The sequence below is a fragment of the Lolium rigidum genome, chromosome 7 (assembly GCF_022539505.1).
Source record: "Lolium rigidum isolate FL_2022 chromosome 7, APGP_CSIRO_Lrig_0.1, whole genome shotgun sequence".
NCBI classification, from domain to species: domain Eukaryota; kingdom Viridiplantae; phylum Streptophyta; class Magnoliopsida; order Poales; family Poaceae; genus Lolium; species Lolium rigidum.
Window position 1 is genome coordinate 47,832,930 of NC_061514.1, and position 16,601 is coordinate 47,849,530.

A 16,601-nucleotide genomic window follows, 5' to 3' on the forward strand; every position below is an offset into this window, starting at 1 on the left:
TTTCATATAGCAGGCGCGCCCACACGTCACCACGTCACAGCTTGCACGTCTACTGTAGTCGGACGGCAGTAACCGCCGCGTGCTCCACTTCGTCGTCTCCACCTATAAATCCCGCCCGCCGGACACGGCGGATCCATTTCTCCAATATTTTTCTCTATTCTTCTTCCCGTTTCCCGATTCAAGTCAGCGGCTAGGGTTCAGAGATCTCGGCATCGCATCGCGTCGCGGCCATGTCGGTGAGCCCTCGTTTGCCCCCTCCCCCTTTCCCTCTTTCTTTTTTGCAAATCGCTGTTGAGGCCGTGCGTTGTGCCATTTCCGATCCGTGTATACGTTATTCTGTCTTGATTTGGTTTGCGAGTTAGAAGTTAGATTCAGGGGTTTCTTGGGGTTTCTAGATTTGAGATTTTGGGTAAATACACCTCCTTGCATAGATTTTTCTGTAGTCAAGCTGTCTGCAAAAGATGGGAAAGCTAGAGACTTGAGGCTCCAGCAACCGTGATTCCATAGAAATAAAGTGCGCGATGTTATATCTTTGGCAGTCGGGCACTTATTTGTTACCAATTTTTCCTACTGAAATCTCGTCCCATTTTGGTCGGCATTGTACCTCTGAGCTGGATGTGCAAATGTGCAATGGCCAGGGGAGCTGATCTGCTGCACAGTCATTGTACAGTTATGTAAGTTTGGCTCAGTGCCTGATTTAACCAGTCGGTGCACCCCCTAGTTGATACCTTGGCCCTATTCTCTGTTTGTGCCTACTTGTTGGTGCTGAAGAAATTAAGGGGGGAAACTCTTCCTTGCATTGTAGACACTAAGAATGTTATGCGACATTCAGACTAGCGAGCCTTCTTTTTCCACCGTGTTTCGTAAAATCGTACAGTTGTGTAAGCAAAATTTACAAATGAGCGCCTATTACACTGATTTGCAGTTTAACTCTTCTATTCAATCTGATATGCTTGTTATGCTGACTATATTAAAATAAATTTGGTACACTGTAATGCACTGCCACGACAAAAATGACAAAGATGTGCATATGTGTCCATTATGAACATCACATACTTATTTTTCATATAAATCGAATAATTGCCATTATGTATTAAAGCTAACTTTAGCACACCAACGACTTTTAATCAATAGAGTTAAAAGATGCCTGCTGGATAAAAATGACTGCATCTCTTTCCAGCCATTCTGTATGGAACATTAACGGTAAATGTTATCCAAAAACAATATTTAAAATAGTCCGAAGAGATTGGAACAAAGTCCCCATTTTCTTTCATGAGCAGAACTGTGGGTGTTATGGTCCTGTTTGTAAACTGGGTTTTCGTATGTTGATTAGGAAGGTTTTCTTATATTTGCATTCCTTTTTCGCATTTAGCCTAGGATATATTGTCTATCAGATGGCGTATTAATTGTTCCTTTTATACTATTTTTTTGTTTGAAGACAACCACGCTTAGCACAGTCATGGTGAGCAATTTGTCACTGAAAGCAGCACAAAGAGATGTAAAGGAGTTCTTCTCCTTTTCTGGTGACCTTGTGCATGTTGAAATGCGAAGGTTAGTACTATCTTCATTATATTTGTTACACACCATGTACTATGAATTGCATTAACGTATTTAAATGCTTTTTTCAGTGATGATGAGCTGTCTCAAGTAGCCTACATTACTTTTAAAGACAAGCAAGGAGCTGAGACAGCTATGCTTCTTACGGTATCTTCTTTATCTCCCATCTCTTTAAAAGTCTTCTGTTTTCCCCCAAAAATAGATGATTGGTTGAGTGACTTGTTACGTCATGCAATAGTGATGCAACTCTGGATGATTTGATTGCATACACCGATACACTAAATCTGTCAAAATAATAAGGGTATTTTATATTTGAATGACCAATAAGTGTATTATTTCATTTATATCCCTCATAGAGTTTTACTTTGTATGACCTACAGGCATGCAGTGAATACATCACTTTAGACTTTAGTCACTTATATTGTTTGCTTGGTTTATCTTAAGACTAAGTCCTATATTTTGTAATGGATGGAGTTTTATTTAAAAATCTAAATATCATTGGTCTGTAACCATGTTCTGTAACTTGTTGCCATGATCTCAGCTCCCAGTTGTAAATGGTTAGAAAAGATCTTCCTTAGTCCCATTGAATGTTTCAAGCAAAATATCTTGTCCATGCTGGTTTATTTGAATGCTGGAAGTTTACTAATCCAGTCCCCAACTGATATTTCTACATGGCCCTGGATAGAAAAGAACTTTTGTTTGCACACACGTAGCTAGTCACAGAATTGTTTCTTGGTCTGCTGCTTAAATTGCAGATACTTTTTTACCAGCTCGAATCGCTATTATGATGAATATGTGACACATGGTTTCATTGCTGTCCAGGGTGCCACAATAGTCGACATGGCTGTCATCGTAACACCAGCCACTGATTATGAGCTACCAGCTTATGTTTTAGCTGAGCTTGAGGTATGATAAGTAATTTGTAATATGCATCTCTGTAGTGTAGTAAGGTATTTTTCCGGTGGTAATGGAAATTGCTGCATTGTTGTGGATCCACAGCCCAAGGATACAAAGCCTTCTGCTCTTGAGAAGGCAGAGGACATTGTTGGAACCATGCTTGCCAAGGGGTTCATTCTTGGTAGGGATGCGCTCGATAAAGCAAAAGCTTTGGATGAGAAGCATCAACTCACATCCACTGCAACTGCCAGAGTATCTTCCTTTGACAAGAGAATCGGTTTAAGTGAGAAGATCAGCGTCGGTACCTCAGTTGTAAATGACAAAGTAAAGGACTTGGATCAGAAATATCTAGTCTCTGAGAAGACAAGGTCGGCACTTGCAGCTGCTGAACAGGGTGTCAGTACTGCTGGATCTGCCATCATGAAGAACAGGTATGCTCTCATCGGGGCAGCATGGGTATCTGGTGCCTTCAGTAAGGTTGCGAATACCGCAAATGATGTTGGGGCAAAGGCAAAGGAGAAAATAGCTGCTGAACAGGAGGGCAAGGCTGTTGCGGGCGAGTCCGTGCAAGCTAACATGGCAGATGGCCCTGCAGAGCACAAGGATTTGGACCGTGAATTTATAAAGATACATGCCTCTGAAACCCCTGCAGATTTCCCCATATCCACAGCTGCAACTGTCCCTGTTACAGTAGAGGATTCCAGCATCTCTTCTCCACCACCACCACCACCACCTGCTGCTACTGCTCCTAAAAAGCCTGAGCCTGCCCAGGGATTGATACTATGATCTGGTTGATACATTGTTGTAAATAGACATGAAATTGTTGTTGAATTCAGATGTAGTATTGTGGTTGATATATTCTAATTCACCTGTTTGAAGGTTGAATTTATTGGATCTAAAGAGTTTGCAATTTGTAGCAGCTGTTTTAATTAATCAAACACCATTATCATGCACTTGCAGTGTCAAATTATCTGTCTCAAAGATAATGTTTGCGTATGGCCTTTTCTTCTCTTGTCCCCTGGGATGCTTTTTTGTTTTCCTTTCTGAGAAGATATATGTTTTTATCTCGCTGCATCATCTTATCTGTACCATTGATGCTCATTTGGATGAGTAAGTGGGCAAATTACCTGTGGCCTAAATTCTGAATCTATATTTTACTGGGCAAATTTTCCTATGGCCTAAATTTTCCTGAGACTTCTATGTAATATGAATCAATATTTTCGGCTAGAATCTTTTGGATAAAATGGGGAAACTCGAATGCAATGCAGCTGCTGAAGCAGGTGTCAGTACTGTGCCTATTGCTCTGGTATTGTGCTGCTAACATGATTTATATTTCGTTTGCTTGGCATTAAGTTCTCTTCATTCTTTTGCTGAATCTAAAAAAACAGTCGTATATCTTTTGCTGATGTTTTTCTCTTCATTCTTTTGCTGATTTTCTTCTGTCTTGTATGTTGAGTCCTGCTTTGCACATAAGATGGGACTGGGGAGGCTGGGTGACGGCACAACCGAGCAGCATCAGACACCGACGTTTGGCAACGAAGAAATGAGCAGAGGTTATGTTCACTACTCCGTCTCCGTACGTAATTATGGATGCCCAAGATGGCACTGAACAGAAGCGATCAGAGCATCTGACAATTGAGCTTTATATCTTCAGACTGCATGGAGTTCCATACATACATTCGCCTAAAAACATTATTTGGCCTTCAAAAGGAGTTCCGTACAGTTTATCTATCCTATGCTTATCAAGAAAGGAAACGGCCATATGTTTGGCACATCACTTGTTGTTCAGTTCTTGTCACGACGGACTCCTCCGTGGTCTGCGTCAGAGCGACTTGGGCTTCCCGCTCCCTGCCGCCTTCCCTCCGAAGCTCGCCATATCTGAAGAGCAAAAACGCATCAAAATGCAGACTCCAAACATCAGAAACGGTTGCTGTATGATGTATACACGCGCGCAGTACCAGCGGGCGAGGGGGCGTGTGAGCAGAGGAAGAGGACGACGTAGCACAGCAGGGTGAGCACCGGGATGAGGTGGATGTACCGCTCCGACGGCGACGACGGCGCCTTCTCCGGCTTGGCCTCCAGGTCGGCCTCCTCCTCCTCCCGCGCGAACAGGGGCATCTCCGGTGTGCTCAGCTGCCTCTGCATCCTCCCCTACTACACGAGGAGGAAATGTATATAGGGTACTGCCCGGGCAATGTACAAACGTGATACTCTGCTGACTTTCTCAAGTTCTTATGGTTACCGAAATTGTACTTTCAAACTTTCTTTTATGCTTCTCTGAATCTCACGCGTTGGCTCACGTGCCTCGCTTCGCATGCGTTGCTTAACACTAACAGCAGTTGTGGTGCTTTGAGTACAGGAGGGTGGAGCCTTTTTCGTCTTCTGAAGCAAAGGCGAGAAAGAAACTTGTTCAGAAAGCAGAACACTTGTGCACTGCAGCAAGCACAGGTTCAGTGTGCAAAGCTATTGTGCACCAGTCCAAGTGGCCAAGTGCCTGCCGATCACAGCGACGTCCGAGCAGTGTGTCTTGAGCCTGAACTGGAACGGGTGAAAGGAGCTGTGGCGTGAGTCACGGTGAGCGATTTGTCATGCTCATGGGAGTACTCCGGACTCCGGTTGGCAGGCCCTGCTGGTTGGCCACTTGCCGGCGGGTTCACAAGTCGCGATGTCATCAAGGCGGCTCGCCGTTGCATCGCCGCATCAAATCGCCGGTTGGCCTCAACTGTCATGGTCACCGGCGACGAGTGTGGATTTGGTCACGTGCTGCTTTGAATCCTATGTGGTGGGAAATCGGTGTCTGCCGCGACATCTTGGCTGCTCCTAGCTCACTTGCTGAGTAAATGATAAAAAAAACTAGTACCACAACTGAGGCAGTTGTGTCACGAAACTACCAATGCATTCGGTTTGTCACATGACTACCACTATTGAGGCATGTTCGTGACGCACCGATTTTAATATTTAGACATATTAAACTGTTTTCTAACTATTTAGACCCAGTACTACGAGATGGCAGGTGAAAACCAACATGCTAGTTTCATTTTTGCAAATATAACCTTACAATATATTTTTGGGTCACACATAGATCCAATTCCCCACATAAAAATAAAAAAGTAGACATGAAGAAAATAAAAAACCGTCAGCTGGCGCTGCCTCCTGCTCCGACTGAAACCTCGCTATCCACCGTCGCGCCACCGCCGTGGTCGCTCATCTCCGGTCGCACTTGCTGCTCCCCGACGTCGTCTCCACCATCCCCGAGCGCGGCACAGATCATCGGACCCGCTACAGTGGTCTCCTATCGTCCCGTGCTGCAAATCGTCGACACCTCGAGCTCTCCCCGCCATGGTCGAGTTGGGCAAGCTCTGGCCACCAAATCCATGTGCCCCCTAGGCCCCCACGCCTTGGATTCCATATAATGGTCGCGGAGCGACAGTACAACCCGACCTCGATGGCCATAGGTCATCTCGGCACCTCCCGTATGCAAAAAACGAGGATGACCTCTGCAGGTCCCCTGAGGCGGCGGCGCATAGGTGCAAGTCCTCAAACGCGGGATGAAGGGACTCGGCGGCGACGGAGCTACGGGGTGTCCGGCGGAGCAAGCTTGGTCAGCAACGGTGGAGCCAAGCCGGCGGGGGCGACCAACTGTGGAGGACGTAGCGGAGGTTCGCCGGTGGTCTCGGTCAGCTCCTCCAAGATGCTCACGGCTGGAATTTGGGCGGGGGCAAGGTCAAGTGAGGGAGCGTGGGCGGCGGTTGAGGGGCAGCACTGGCCGGCCGACCGGCGGCAAGGGCTCTTCGTCGTCGCGTGGAGACGAATGAATCCCACCGCTCATGGCCTATGTCCGCTTCCGTAGGAACTAGGAAGGGAGGTAGGGGGTCTTCTGTAAAATTAGTAGAAACAAGTTATTTGTTTTTCCCACGTAGCAAATCAGTGCTTTTCGTCACGAACATGCTCAAATAGTGGTAGTCATGTAACAAAACGAACACATTTGGTAGTTCGATGACACGAGTGGCTCCATTGTGGTAGTTTTTTTTTTGTCATTTACCCAACTTGTTAGTTACTGTACCGGTTTGGTGTTCGCGAGTTGGGTGATCAGCTGAATGTCAGGCTGAGTGCAATTATTTAGTCAACCCAATAACTTTGTTTTGATTTGTCCCAGGCATGGGCAGTGTACCATACCGTGGAATTACAAATCCGTCTCAGCTATGGGTATTGTACTTTTTTTTTTTTTTTTGAGCTCCAATAAACACTCTTATAACACGAGTGTTATCGGGATACAAATACCATCCTGGGGCTCCAACAGCCAAACATGGCGCCCCTCCTCCAAGAGGACACTATACCTAGCGATCGTATGTGCCTCCTTGTTCGTTTTTCGTCGCTCGTGCGCAAACGACAAGTCCTCGAAGTCTCCTTCCGTCTCCTTGATTTCGCGGACAACATGAGCATAAAGTCCCATTGTTCCCTGTCTCAGACTTGCAATTACGTTGCTGCAATCACTCGCAATTGTCACCCTCCTTGCTCCGATGTCTAGAGCCAAAGCAATTCCCTCCCTGCAAGCCAGGGCCTCAAGGGTCTCCGGGTCAGTCTTCCCAGGGAAAACAACAGCCGAAGCGCCCATATATCTTCCTTCATCATCACGCGCAATAGCAGCGACTGCCCCACTGCCCAATGTCTTCCTCACCGCAGCATCCACATTAATCTTCGTCGCTCCATGGGGAGGTGGGATCCACGTCTGAGACCGTGTGACTTGCACCGTTCGCCTCTCCGCCGGCCTCGCCTCTGCATGGCCGAGGTCCTTCAGAAAATTCTCCACAAAACAGTGCACAGATAACGGGCTCTGGAACACCTGCTCATGAATAGCCTTCCGCCGTGCATGCCAAATAGCCCACAGGGTAACAAAAACCCTAGTTTGATTCTCATGACTTAGGGTGGCCATCATGGACGCCAGCCAGACCCTAGCCTCACCTTCTTCCGCTTGCATGTGTTCTATGACTTCTTCATCGACTAAAGCCCACACGCATCGTGACATCGTACAATCAATCAAAGCGTGCCGCCAAGAATCTTGAGCTCCACACAATTGACACTCTGTCATTATCCGTCATCTTCCTTCTAAACCGTACCTCGTTCGTAGGCAAAGATTGCTTCGCGAGCCTCCAAAGAAACACCTTGACCTTTGATGGTACTTTCGTTCGCCATAGGTCGGCCCATTGCTTCTCCGTTTTAGTCGTATCCGAGGTAGCGGATCGTCCATCCAGCCATGCCTCTCGTCGCTCCCTTGTGCAGACGAGCATCTTATATGCCGAGCGAACCGAGAACACGCCTCGTCGCTCATAGTGCCAAGCCCAAAAATCACTGGCTTGTCTTGTACTTATAGGAATCTGCATTATCGCCTCCACGTCCATTGGCAGCATATGTTTCCTCAATGTTTCTTCCTTCCACCTTGCATTGGTCAAGTCTAGAAAATCCGAGACTCGCCCCGGGGGTACGTCGGCATTGTCTGTCAGGCATGCTAAAGGGCGCATCATGCCATCTCTTGGTATCCACTGCTCATTCCATGGGTCAGTGTCAAAACCATTCCCTATCCTCCGAATGAGCCCTTGTTTCAGAACTTGAACGCCTTCATGAACCGCTCGCCATATTTGCGAGGGTGCAGCTCCGACCTCCGAGTTCAACAAGTCTGTATTCGGATAGTATCTTGCCTTGAGAATTCTTGCACTAAGAGATCCCGGATTCTGCAACATACGCCATCCCTGTCTAGCCAACAGAGCCAGGTTAAAGAGCTCGATATCTCGGAAACCGAGCCCACCCATGTTCTTGGGTTTGCACATCTCCTTCCATGATACCCAGCAGGGTTTTCTTTCACCCTCACGACTTCCCCACCAGAAATTCCGCACCATAGCATTAATCTTCTGACATAGACCTCTCGGCAATTTAAAGCATGCCATAGAGAAAATCGGTATCGCTTGGACAACCGACTTAATCATCACATCCTTTCCACCTGCCGATAAAAGCTTCTCAAGCTATGGGTATTGTACTGCTACCGCCTACCAGTCCGGGGCTCAGGGCCATGCCTTGCCTTGCCTACAACTGTCTCATGGCAGCTTGGGCTCTACGGTCGGCGGCGGCTTCGCTCTTAATCTGGCCCGTCTTTCCTATAAGTAGGCCCAAACTGTGGCCCAGTGATGTGACTTTAGAAGTTTTTTTCTAACATAGGCTTCACAGGTTGAGAAGTTGAGCTTTCTGTTTTCACTAAATTCCCCTAATAACCCCTAATAAGAATAAAGGTTAAATGGATAGGATAATTTCCAAGTCAAATTCCTTTTCAAATCCGTTTCAAAGAATCAATATCTAGTTTGAAGCAATCAAACAGATAAAGATATCTGATTCCGAACTTGGCACCGTATACGGTATGCCAAATAGCACCCGCATATTCGAATCCAAAAGTAATTTAGGATTATCCAAAAATAATGGACCGTCCTCAGGCGAGCGCCCGCGTGAGAGGAGCGGAATCCTTCCCGCGTTGGGCGGCACATAGGATTTGCCCAAAACTTAAGCTTCTATTTCCACATACATCAAATCTTCCTCAACAACAACGAAAAAACGCACACGTAAACACATATTTTTTAGATAATGGGCGCTTTATTACTTAATAAAAACAATTACACCCGATCTCTGCATAGCTAAGATGCACACAACCGTTTAAACAAGTCTTATCAATGTTCTGGAACTAAAAACAGGTGAAATACAAAACAGATGCGAATGTAAAACGCCTAGGAAGATGTAGGAGGTTCAATCCGTAGATTATGCTGCCACCCATGTAGGGAAAAAGTATTCCTCGCCGTATCCTCCAACCGTGTACAGACCTCCGTAAATAGGTCTCGGTTCTGCACCTTCTGAAGTGCAGACTACGAACGGAGAGTAGATGTACATTTGTAAATAACCTGCATAAGAGAACAATCTTTGTTATTAAAAATTTTGTTCATATCATGGCACACGTAAACACATATCGTCATATCAACTTAAAAAAAACAGAAAAGTTCAGCACACAACCCATAAGCACAGAAAAGTTCAGCAGGCATACATCTTTGTGTCATTATGTCCTTTAACGAAAACCATCCATCCTTTTCGCCTCTGAAGTCTTCCTATAGAGTAATGCAAATCTTGTAGACAATGTCACTAAAAGAAACACACAAGGTGTCTATCAGTGTCCCAGGCTCCCAGCTAGTGGCCTGGTGATGGGCACTGGTTCTGAAGCCTGAAACCGTGACACCAGGTTTACGCTGGGCTTACACCAGCACCATGTCATTTCACTCGCTCATCCAACCCCACATCCAACAAACTCGATCCGCCGATCAACCCAATGCGAAAGGGAAGGACAGAAAATCTCAACAAATTCCTTCACAGCAATAGACACCTTTGGACTAGTTTGCTTACGAACCGAGAGAGTTCAAGGCTCCCGCTACCTAATCTCAACTGAAAACCACTGCGCTACCTAGTTGAAAACTGGATCAGGATTCAGGCCCCGTTTGTCAAGGCAGTTTGCTTCGCGGTTCACCGATCATCATTTGCTGACCGCGGCTGCGCCCATCATTCTGGGTCGACGTCGCCGAGGTTGAACTTTCCGGCAGCATGTCACCTAATCATAGCATGTCCTAGCTAGTAGGTAGCTCCGCTTTGGCACCACGATGTTACCGCGCAAATTTAAATTTGCCGTGTCGTTTCGCCTGTGATGAAACGGAACACTTTCTGAATCTTGATAGGGAGCCTTGTCTGAAACTTTCTACTGGATGAATCCTTGGCTGCTACTGTCGGTTGGGCGTCGGCACGAGCTAGGTAGCTAGGCGTTGCGTGATCGCGTTATCTATCGAGCTCAAGATACTGCCTTTGATTTTCACCTGAAAGAAATGTGATCTGACGAGGCTTCCTTCGCCTGTCACTTGGAGAACATCTTACCCACAACAGTCACTAGGCCACAGTAGTATCTGATGATTAACAGTTGTATCACTAATAGTACAACGAAGCCATCACCGTTCAGACATAACTGGTCACCGATCGAGAATCTTGCACCACAATGCTGTTTTTCTCTCTCGTTCTTTCCTCTGCCATGCCGACTTGCGCCCTAAACACAAGTAGAGCGCAGCAACTTGACGGGAAGAATACGTGTGCGATTCGACAAGAAGAGAGCGGGGGAGGGGGATGGCTCAATACCTGTACTGGTCGCCGAGGTAGATAGCTACCGTCTACCGAGACGTCTTAGAAGTCACAAAGCTGCGGATCTCGTGTGACGTCGGAGGCGACGGCGAGCGCGTCAACTACTCGAACCGATGCAGATGGCAACGGGGAATCTGTCCGACACCTCGTCACCGTCAGCGCCGGGAAGCCCGGCCTTGGCATCTTTTACATTCTATCCATCCATTCATCGTTCGACTCGATTAACAATGGTCGTGCAAATCGAATCGATCTATAGTACATGATGCATGCATGCATTCATCGTTCGACTCGATTAATTTGTGGCTGATAGATGGATGGACTAAATCTTTGAAAATGTTAGTACTAGTTAAGTACAAAAAAAAAATCTTCGAAAATGTTTGTGGATAGATGTTAGTACTTGGTAAGTAAATAAATCTCTTTGTGTCTGTTCAAGGCTGGTTGACGTCGGACTACAAATAGTTTCATGCGTGACAGCAGCCGATTGGATAAACAGGTTATGGGATAGATTCTTATACTAAAAAAAAACAAAATGATCGAGCAATCGATCTCACAAGTCAGAAGTAGTTGATCCATTTAGTTTGCACACTTTTGTACTTAATCTAATTATTTCTTATATAAAATGTTGCTATAAATGCAGTGACAGATTTCCAACTTGAGGTTTCCAGCTTTTTACTAATACCGACAGATTTGTAGTTATTTAGTTTGCACACTTTTGTATACTTTTGCCCTTTTCTCAATCTTGAGGTTTCCAGCTTTTTACTAATACCGACAGATTTGTAGTTATTCAATTGCCTGAAAATGCAGTGACCCTAATTCTTACAAGTCCGGTGACCTCGATGCATGAATCACTCATGGCAACGGGGGATTTGCCCGACACCTCGTCAGCTTCAGTGCCGGGAAGCCTTCAGCCATCTTTCACATTCTATCCAGCGATTGATCGTTCGAATCGATTAATGATGGTCGTGCAAATTGAATACTGGACGATGCGTTCTCAAGGTATTAGTTTTTGGCTGCTGGATGGATGAATTCAACCTTTGAAAATGTTTGTGGGTACCACTTTGTGTGACGTGTGGTCGGACTACAAATACTTAATGGTGGAATCCAATTGGATAAATAGATTATGGGTGGCACACCTCCTCCCCTCCCCTCCCGAGCCGCCACCCTTCCAGGTGGCTCCATAGGTCTCCCCTGCCCCAACCCTAATTCTCCCCTCACACCGCTCTCCTGGACACCGTTGCTGCCGGTGCTGGCGGTGATGGCGGTGCCCATCCGGACGTCTTGGCGGTGGGCAGTGGAGGTGCATCTCGGCCGTGGTTCATGTGGGACGGTGGGCAGCGGCGGAGGATCATGGGCGGCACGGCTGGGCTTGGCCGAGGCCTGAGTGCCTCCACCGAAGCGGCGACGAGGAGGAGGTGGTGCGCCGTCGGGCGGTCCTCCACCGCACGGTGGAGATCTAGGTCGGCTTGATCCGATCTGTGCATTGGCCAACATCTGGGCCAGTTGAGCCTAGGCAGGTGTGTGTTCCTGGTGTTGGTTCTTGCCACGCCGATGGGTCATGCTTGGCTGCTTCTCCATGTCCACCAATCTGGTTGGTAGTTGACTGGCGGCGATGGGGCTACTAGTCTTGCGAATAATGGTGGTGGTCCTCGGATTCTTCTCACACCAAGTTGAAGTTGATGATCTGTTGGATGCTTGTTCCCATTAGCCTAGATGGATTGTCGTGTTCCGGAAGACCCTGCACCCATGTTTTTTATCTGACCATGACCGTTTGGTTTCAGAGGGAGCGCTTTGAAGCTCTGCTGGTTGTTAATATCATGGAGCTCGTTTTGTTTCCATGGTGCTGGCGGAGATGGTCATGAAAGTCGAGATCGGTGGAATAGCAATGGTGGCCGGATCTTGGTGGTGATGCGGAATTGGCTTGGTGCTTTGTGACTTGAAACACCGACATGTATGTGGGGGCGACTGCACATGGTTGTGCTTGGCAATGTTCTTGTTGAACGCATTGTTTTGAGAGCGAGAACTTTTTTAAGCTGAAAACCTAAGATTTATGACCGGGCGACGATAGCGTCCGTGCATTGTTTTCTTCTTTGAGGCGTCGCTTATGGAGAAGCTGATCTTCCGGTGTTGTTTTGATGGTGTCAGTGTTGCTATTTCAAGAAATGGATCACTGTAGCGGGACTTTTTTTTTTGTAATTCTTCTCTTTTATTTTGTTGTGTGCATCTTTTATGTTATTAGGGTATGACCGTATCTCTGTGATATTAATATATACTCTTTATCGAAGAAAATTATGGGTTGGATTCTTATCCTTCGAAAAAGAAAAGCGTAATCGATCTCAGAAGTCAGAAGTGGTACTATCTCCATTTAGTTTGCACGGTTTTGTACTAATTCAAATCACGCACACCACTTACAAAGTTTCTTATATAGAATAGCACTGTATGAAAAATGGTTTGTATACACATCGTCATTTTCTCAATCCACCACAGGCTCTGTTTCCAGCTTTTTATTAAATACCCACAGATTTGTAGTTATTCAATTGCCTGAAAATGCATCTTCTTTAGTTGTGTGCAAGAAAGAAAAATCCACAACATGCATGTTGACTTGATGAAGAACGTAAACTAGACTGCGATCTCCTTATCATTGGTGCCAACTCCATCTATAGTTAAAGCTGGTGCCCATGATTACAAAACTAAAGCTTCTTGCGCAGACAAGTTAGCATCGGTACTGCATCACCATACTTATGTGGAGTGGTTGACATAGGCATCCCTGATGGAACTGGCGAATAAGGTACCCGGGAATAACTAATTGCCTACAACCCGAAATTTATGAAGCTCGGAAGCCCAATGAGTATCGATATGGAAAATAGAGATAGATTAAGAATAATAGACTTGCATCATTACGGGAAGGACTCAAATAAGTCTCCCGGACTTTGTAACTTGTACGATACGAAAACCTCGGCTCCACCTCCTATATAAAGAGGAGCCGAGGGAGAAAGAGAGGATCGAATCATTGTCAACACAAACCTTAGTTTTAACAATTGAGCACCTTTTCGGCTGAAACCTTCGAGATCTACTTTCCCTCTATTTTTCGTGAAACCTAGTCTACAACTTGTAGGCATTGACAAGTTAATACCTTGTCAGTGGTGGCCTATGAGCTTTGGTTGCTTCTTTGCGTACGTACACATTCAAATGCCTCGTTCAGATGGAAACCGTCGCTCGAATTCTATACACTTCATTTACGTAGTATCTGGCTGTAGTATTTGGCTGTCATGAAATTCAGAGACTTGGCCAGAGAATTGTAGATGCAGATTCCCGCTGGACATTTGTCCTTCTTTGCATTAAAAGAATTTTAAGCCCTGACGTGCTACACGCATGATTCACAATTTTTCTTTTTCTTGAAACAAGACCTCTCAGGTCCAGCTTGTACTGAAATCTTTTCTGTAACATAGTCGAACCTAGCATAAACAGCTCAGCAACAGGTACTCTAAAATTGCGAAGTCAAGGGGAGCTACAGCTGCAACATACTGCCCAAGTGAGAACACAGCTCACCAACACAACACTGATGACAACGGAAAAACCAAACACAGGGGAAAACCACTGTCACGACCAGATCAACCCAAGCCGGCTCGGTCTCCAGTTCTTGCACCTTGCTCTTGTAGCTTGATGTCGATCCTTGCCAACGCTCCTTCAGTCGCCTGAAGACGCTTAGACACAATCAACGGTTTTCACTGCAATATCAAAGAATAAGCTATCTAAGGAGGGCGAACAGGATTAAACAAGACTTTGTCTTGTAGAATCCTCTCGTTTCTAGTAAGCTAGAAAGACCAAGCAATAAGCAATAGCACCAAACAAATACTAGGTCACTTTGTTACTTGGGGCATCTTCGGTGGTCCGATACAAAAACGGACATAAAAAATGTCCGTTGACGTTTGTTTGGGTCATACCGCGGATAGCCGGCCACGATTGTGACCGTTTTCATCGAAGGTAGCCAGCACCAGTGGTTCGATGTTAGATTTTTTTTTTTCACTCTATTCTTTCGTAAATTGGCGGATAGATATGTAAAAAGAAAGAGCACAGTTCATAATTAAAATAAAAAAAGAGATGAGATTGACTACTTTTCATTCTCTTCGTGGCCTGCCAAGGCCCATATGTGATGGATCAAATCCGTTTGCCTGTTTGGAGATGTGATAGTGAGACACTTCAATTTTCATATGCAAAAACTCCTCCCATGTTCATGTCCGAGGCTATGACTGAACCAAGTCACCCTGGAATTTCCATCAATGGTCATTGAGGCCATTAAGATGCTTTATTTCTTCGATCATGTTATGCATGATCACACAATAGATCATCACCTCTTGCATGATCTTTAAAGATTATGTCCTAGCTGGGTGATGAACAATAGCCTACCGAAATTGGAGCACATCAAATACCCGCTCCACATCTTTTCTGCAAATCTTCTTGCCTCTGGGCAAACCTCTTGGTTTTCTCTGTATCATGTTTGTGGACTGTCTTGACAAGTGTGGTGCGGTCAGGATAGATGCCACCAACAAGATAGTATGACTTGTCCTATGCATTGCCATTGATCTCATAGTTCACCACAAGAGCAGTTCCTTTTAGAAGCCGGTCGAATACCGGAGAGCGGTGGAGCATATTTATGCCATTGTGGGAACCAACCATGCCAAATAAAGAGTGCGAAATCCAAAAATCATGTGATGCCACTAGCCCAAGAATCATAGTGCATCCCTCGGCATGGCCGATGTATTGACCCTGCCATGAAAATGGACAGTTCTTCCACTCCCAATGCATGCAATTTATGCTACCTATCATCTCGGGGAACCCTCTTACATCGTTAATCAACAAAAGTCGTGTTGTATCCTCAACTGTTGGATCTCTCAACTAAAGTTTGCCGAACACCGTAATCATGGCTTGTAAAATTCTGTACATGGATTCAAGGTAGGTGCTCTCACTCATTCGCATGTAATCGTCGAAGATATTGCCACGCACTCCGTATGAAAGCATGCGGATAGCTGCAGAAGACTTGCTAAGAGGTGAAGCCTAGCTTACCAGTGGCATCGGCCCTACATTGAAAGTAGGGGTTGTAGTCTCTGATGCCCCATAACATTATGAATAACGGGTTTAGTGACATCTGATAGCGGTGTCGGAACATGACTTCATTGTAGATCGGATCGATGTGGTGGAAGTAGTCTTTATAGAGCCGGTCATGGCCACTCACTCGGTTGCGCGTCACATTGGCCGAGCGGCCCTTCGTTGAGCCCCAGTACGCCGACATTCGCCTGCCATTGTGCTCGTGGATGAGGGAGGACATGGCAACCATGATGGGATGTTACTGGAATACGAATACAGAGCATTCATTTTCTCAATTCGGAGCATATATATACCAATATACGAAAATAATAGATTCATATCTTATAATGACCCAACTATAGAATGGTAGAGAGATAAATATACAGATATAATAAATAGTAGTTTCAAGTTCAATCACATGAAATAACATTTAATTGATTTGTTAGTTTCTCCAGGTCAGGTAATTGGCATATCATTATCAAATTACTAAAATTGGCTAACATAATCTTATTCTGATACGGATATATCCATTTTCATATCCAGATTTTCTTCAAAATTCAATACCACATTTGTATTTTTTTTTGTAAAACGGATCCAAATATTTACCATATCCATTTCCACGGATATCTAGGTTCCGATATTACCAATACCATTTTTTTCCTCAAATACGATTGTGAGAGAATATAGATTATCCACTACCAATTTTCGTATTCTAGTAGCCGATAAAAGGATGATGATGTGGAGACCGGCCGTTGATCCTAGCACAGCAAGGAAGGGGAAAACCACGGTGCGAGAATCCGTAGTTCACACGGGCTGACTGCATCAACGAAGCCTTGCCTTTCTAGGTATTTTCCCCA

General features: G+C 45.5%; 1 protein-coding gene across 1 annotated transcript; it reads left to right on the plus strand.

Annotated features, from left to right (window-relative positions):
- The first annotated feature begins 52 nt into the window (after positions 1–52).
- LOC124676743 (binding partner of ACD11 1-like) lies at positions 53–3,407 on the plus strand. Its single transcript, XM_047212775.1, has 5 exons — positions 53–236; positions 1,439–1,551; positions 1,629–1,704; positions 2,380–2,463; positions 2,557–3,407. The coding sequence occupies exons 1-5, from the start codon at positions 231–233 to the stop codon at positions 3,238–3,240; spliced, it is 963 nt and encodes a 320-aa protein (XP_047068731.1). The 5' UTR covers positions 53–230; the 3' UTR covers positions 3,241–3,407.
- Positions 3,408–16,601: the final 13,194 nt, after the last annotated feature.

Bases quoted from the DNA above. Each gene is read 5' to 3' on its own strand.
- LOC124676743 (XM_047212775.1), top strand. The intron at 1,705-2,379 runs GTATCTTCTTTA...ATTGCTGTCCAG, and splicing joins AGACAGCTATGCTTCTTACG to GGTGCCACAATAGTCGACAT. The intron at 2,464-2,556 runs GTATGATAAGTA...GTGGATCCACAG, and splicing joins ATGTTTTAGCTGAGCTTGAG to CCCAAGGATACAAAGCCTTC.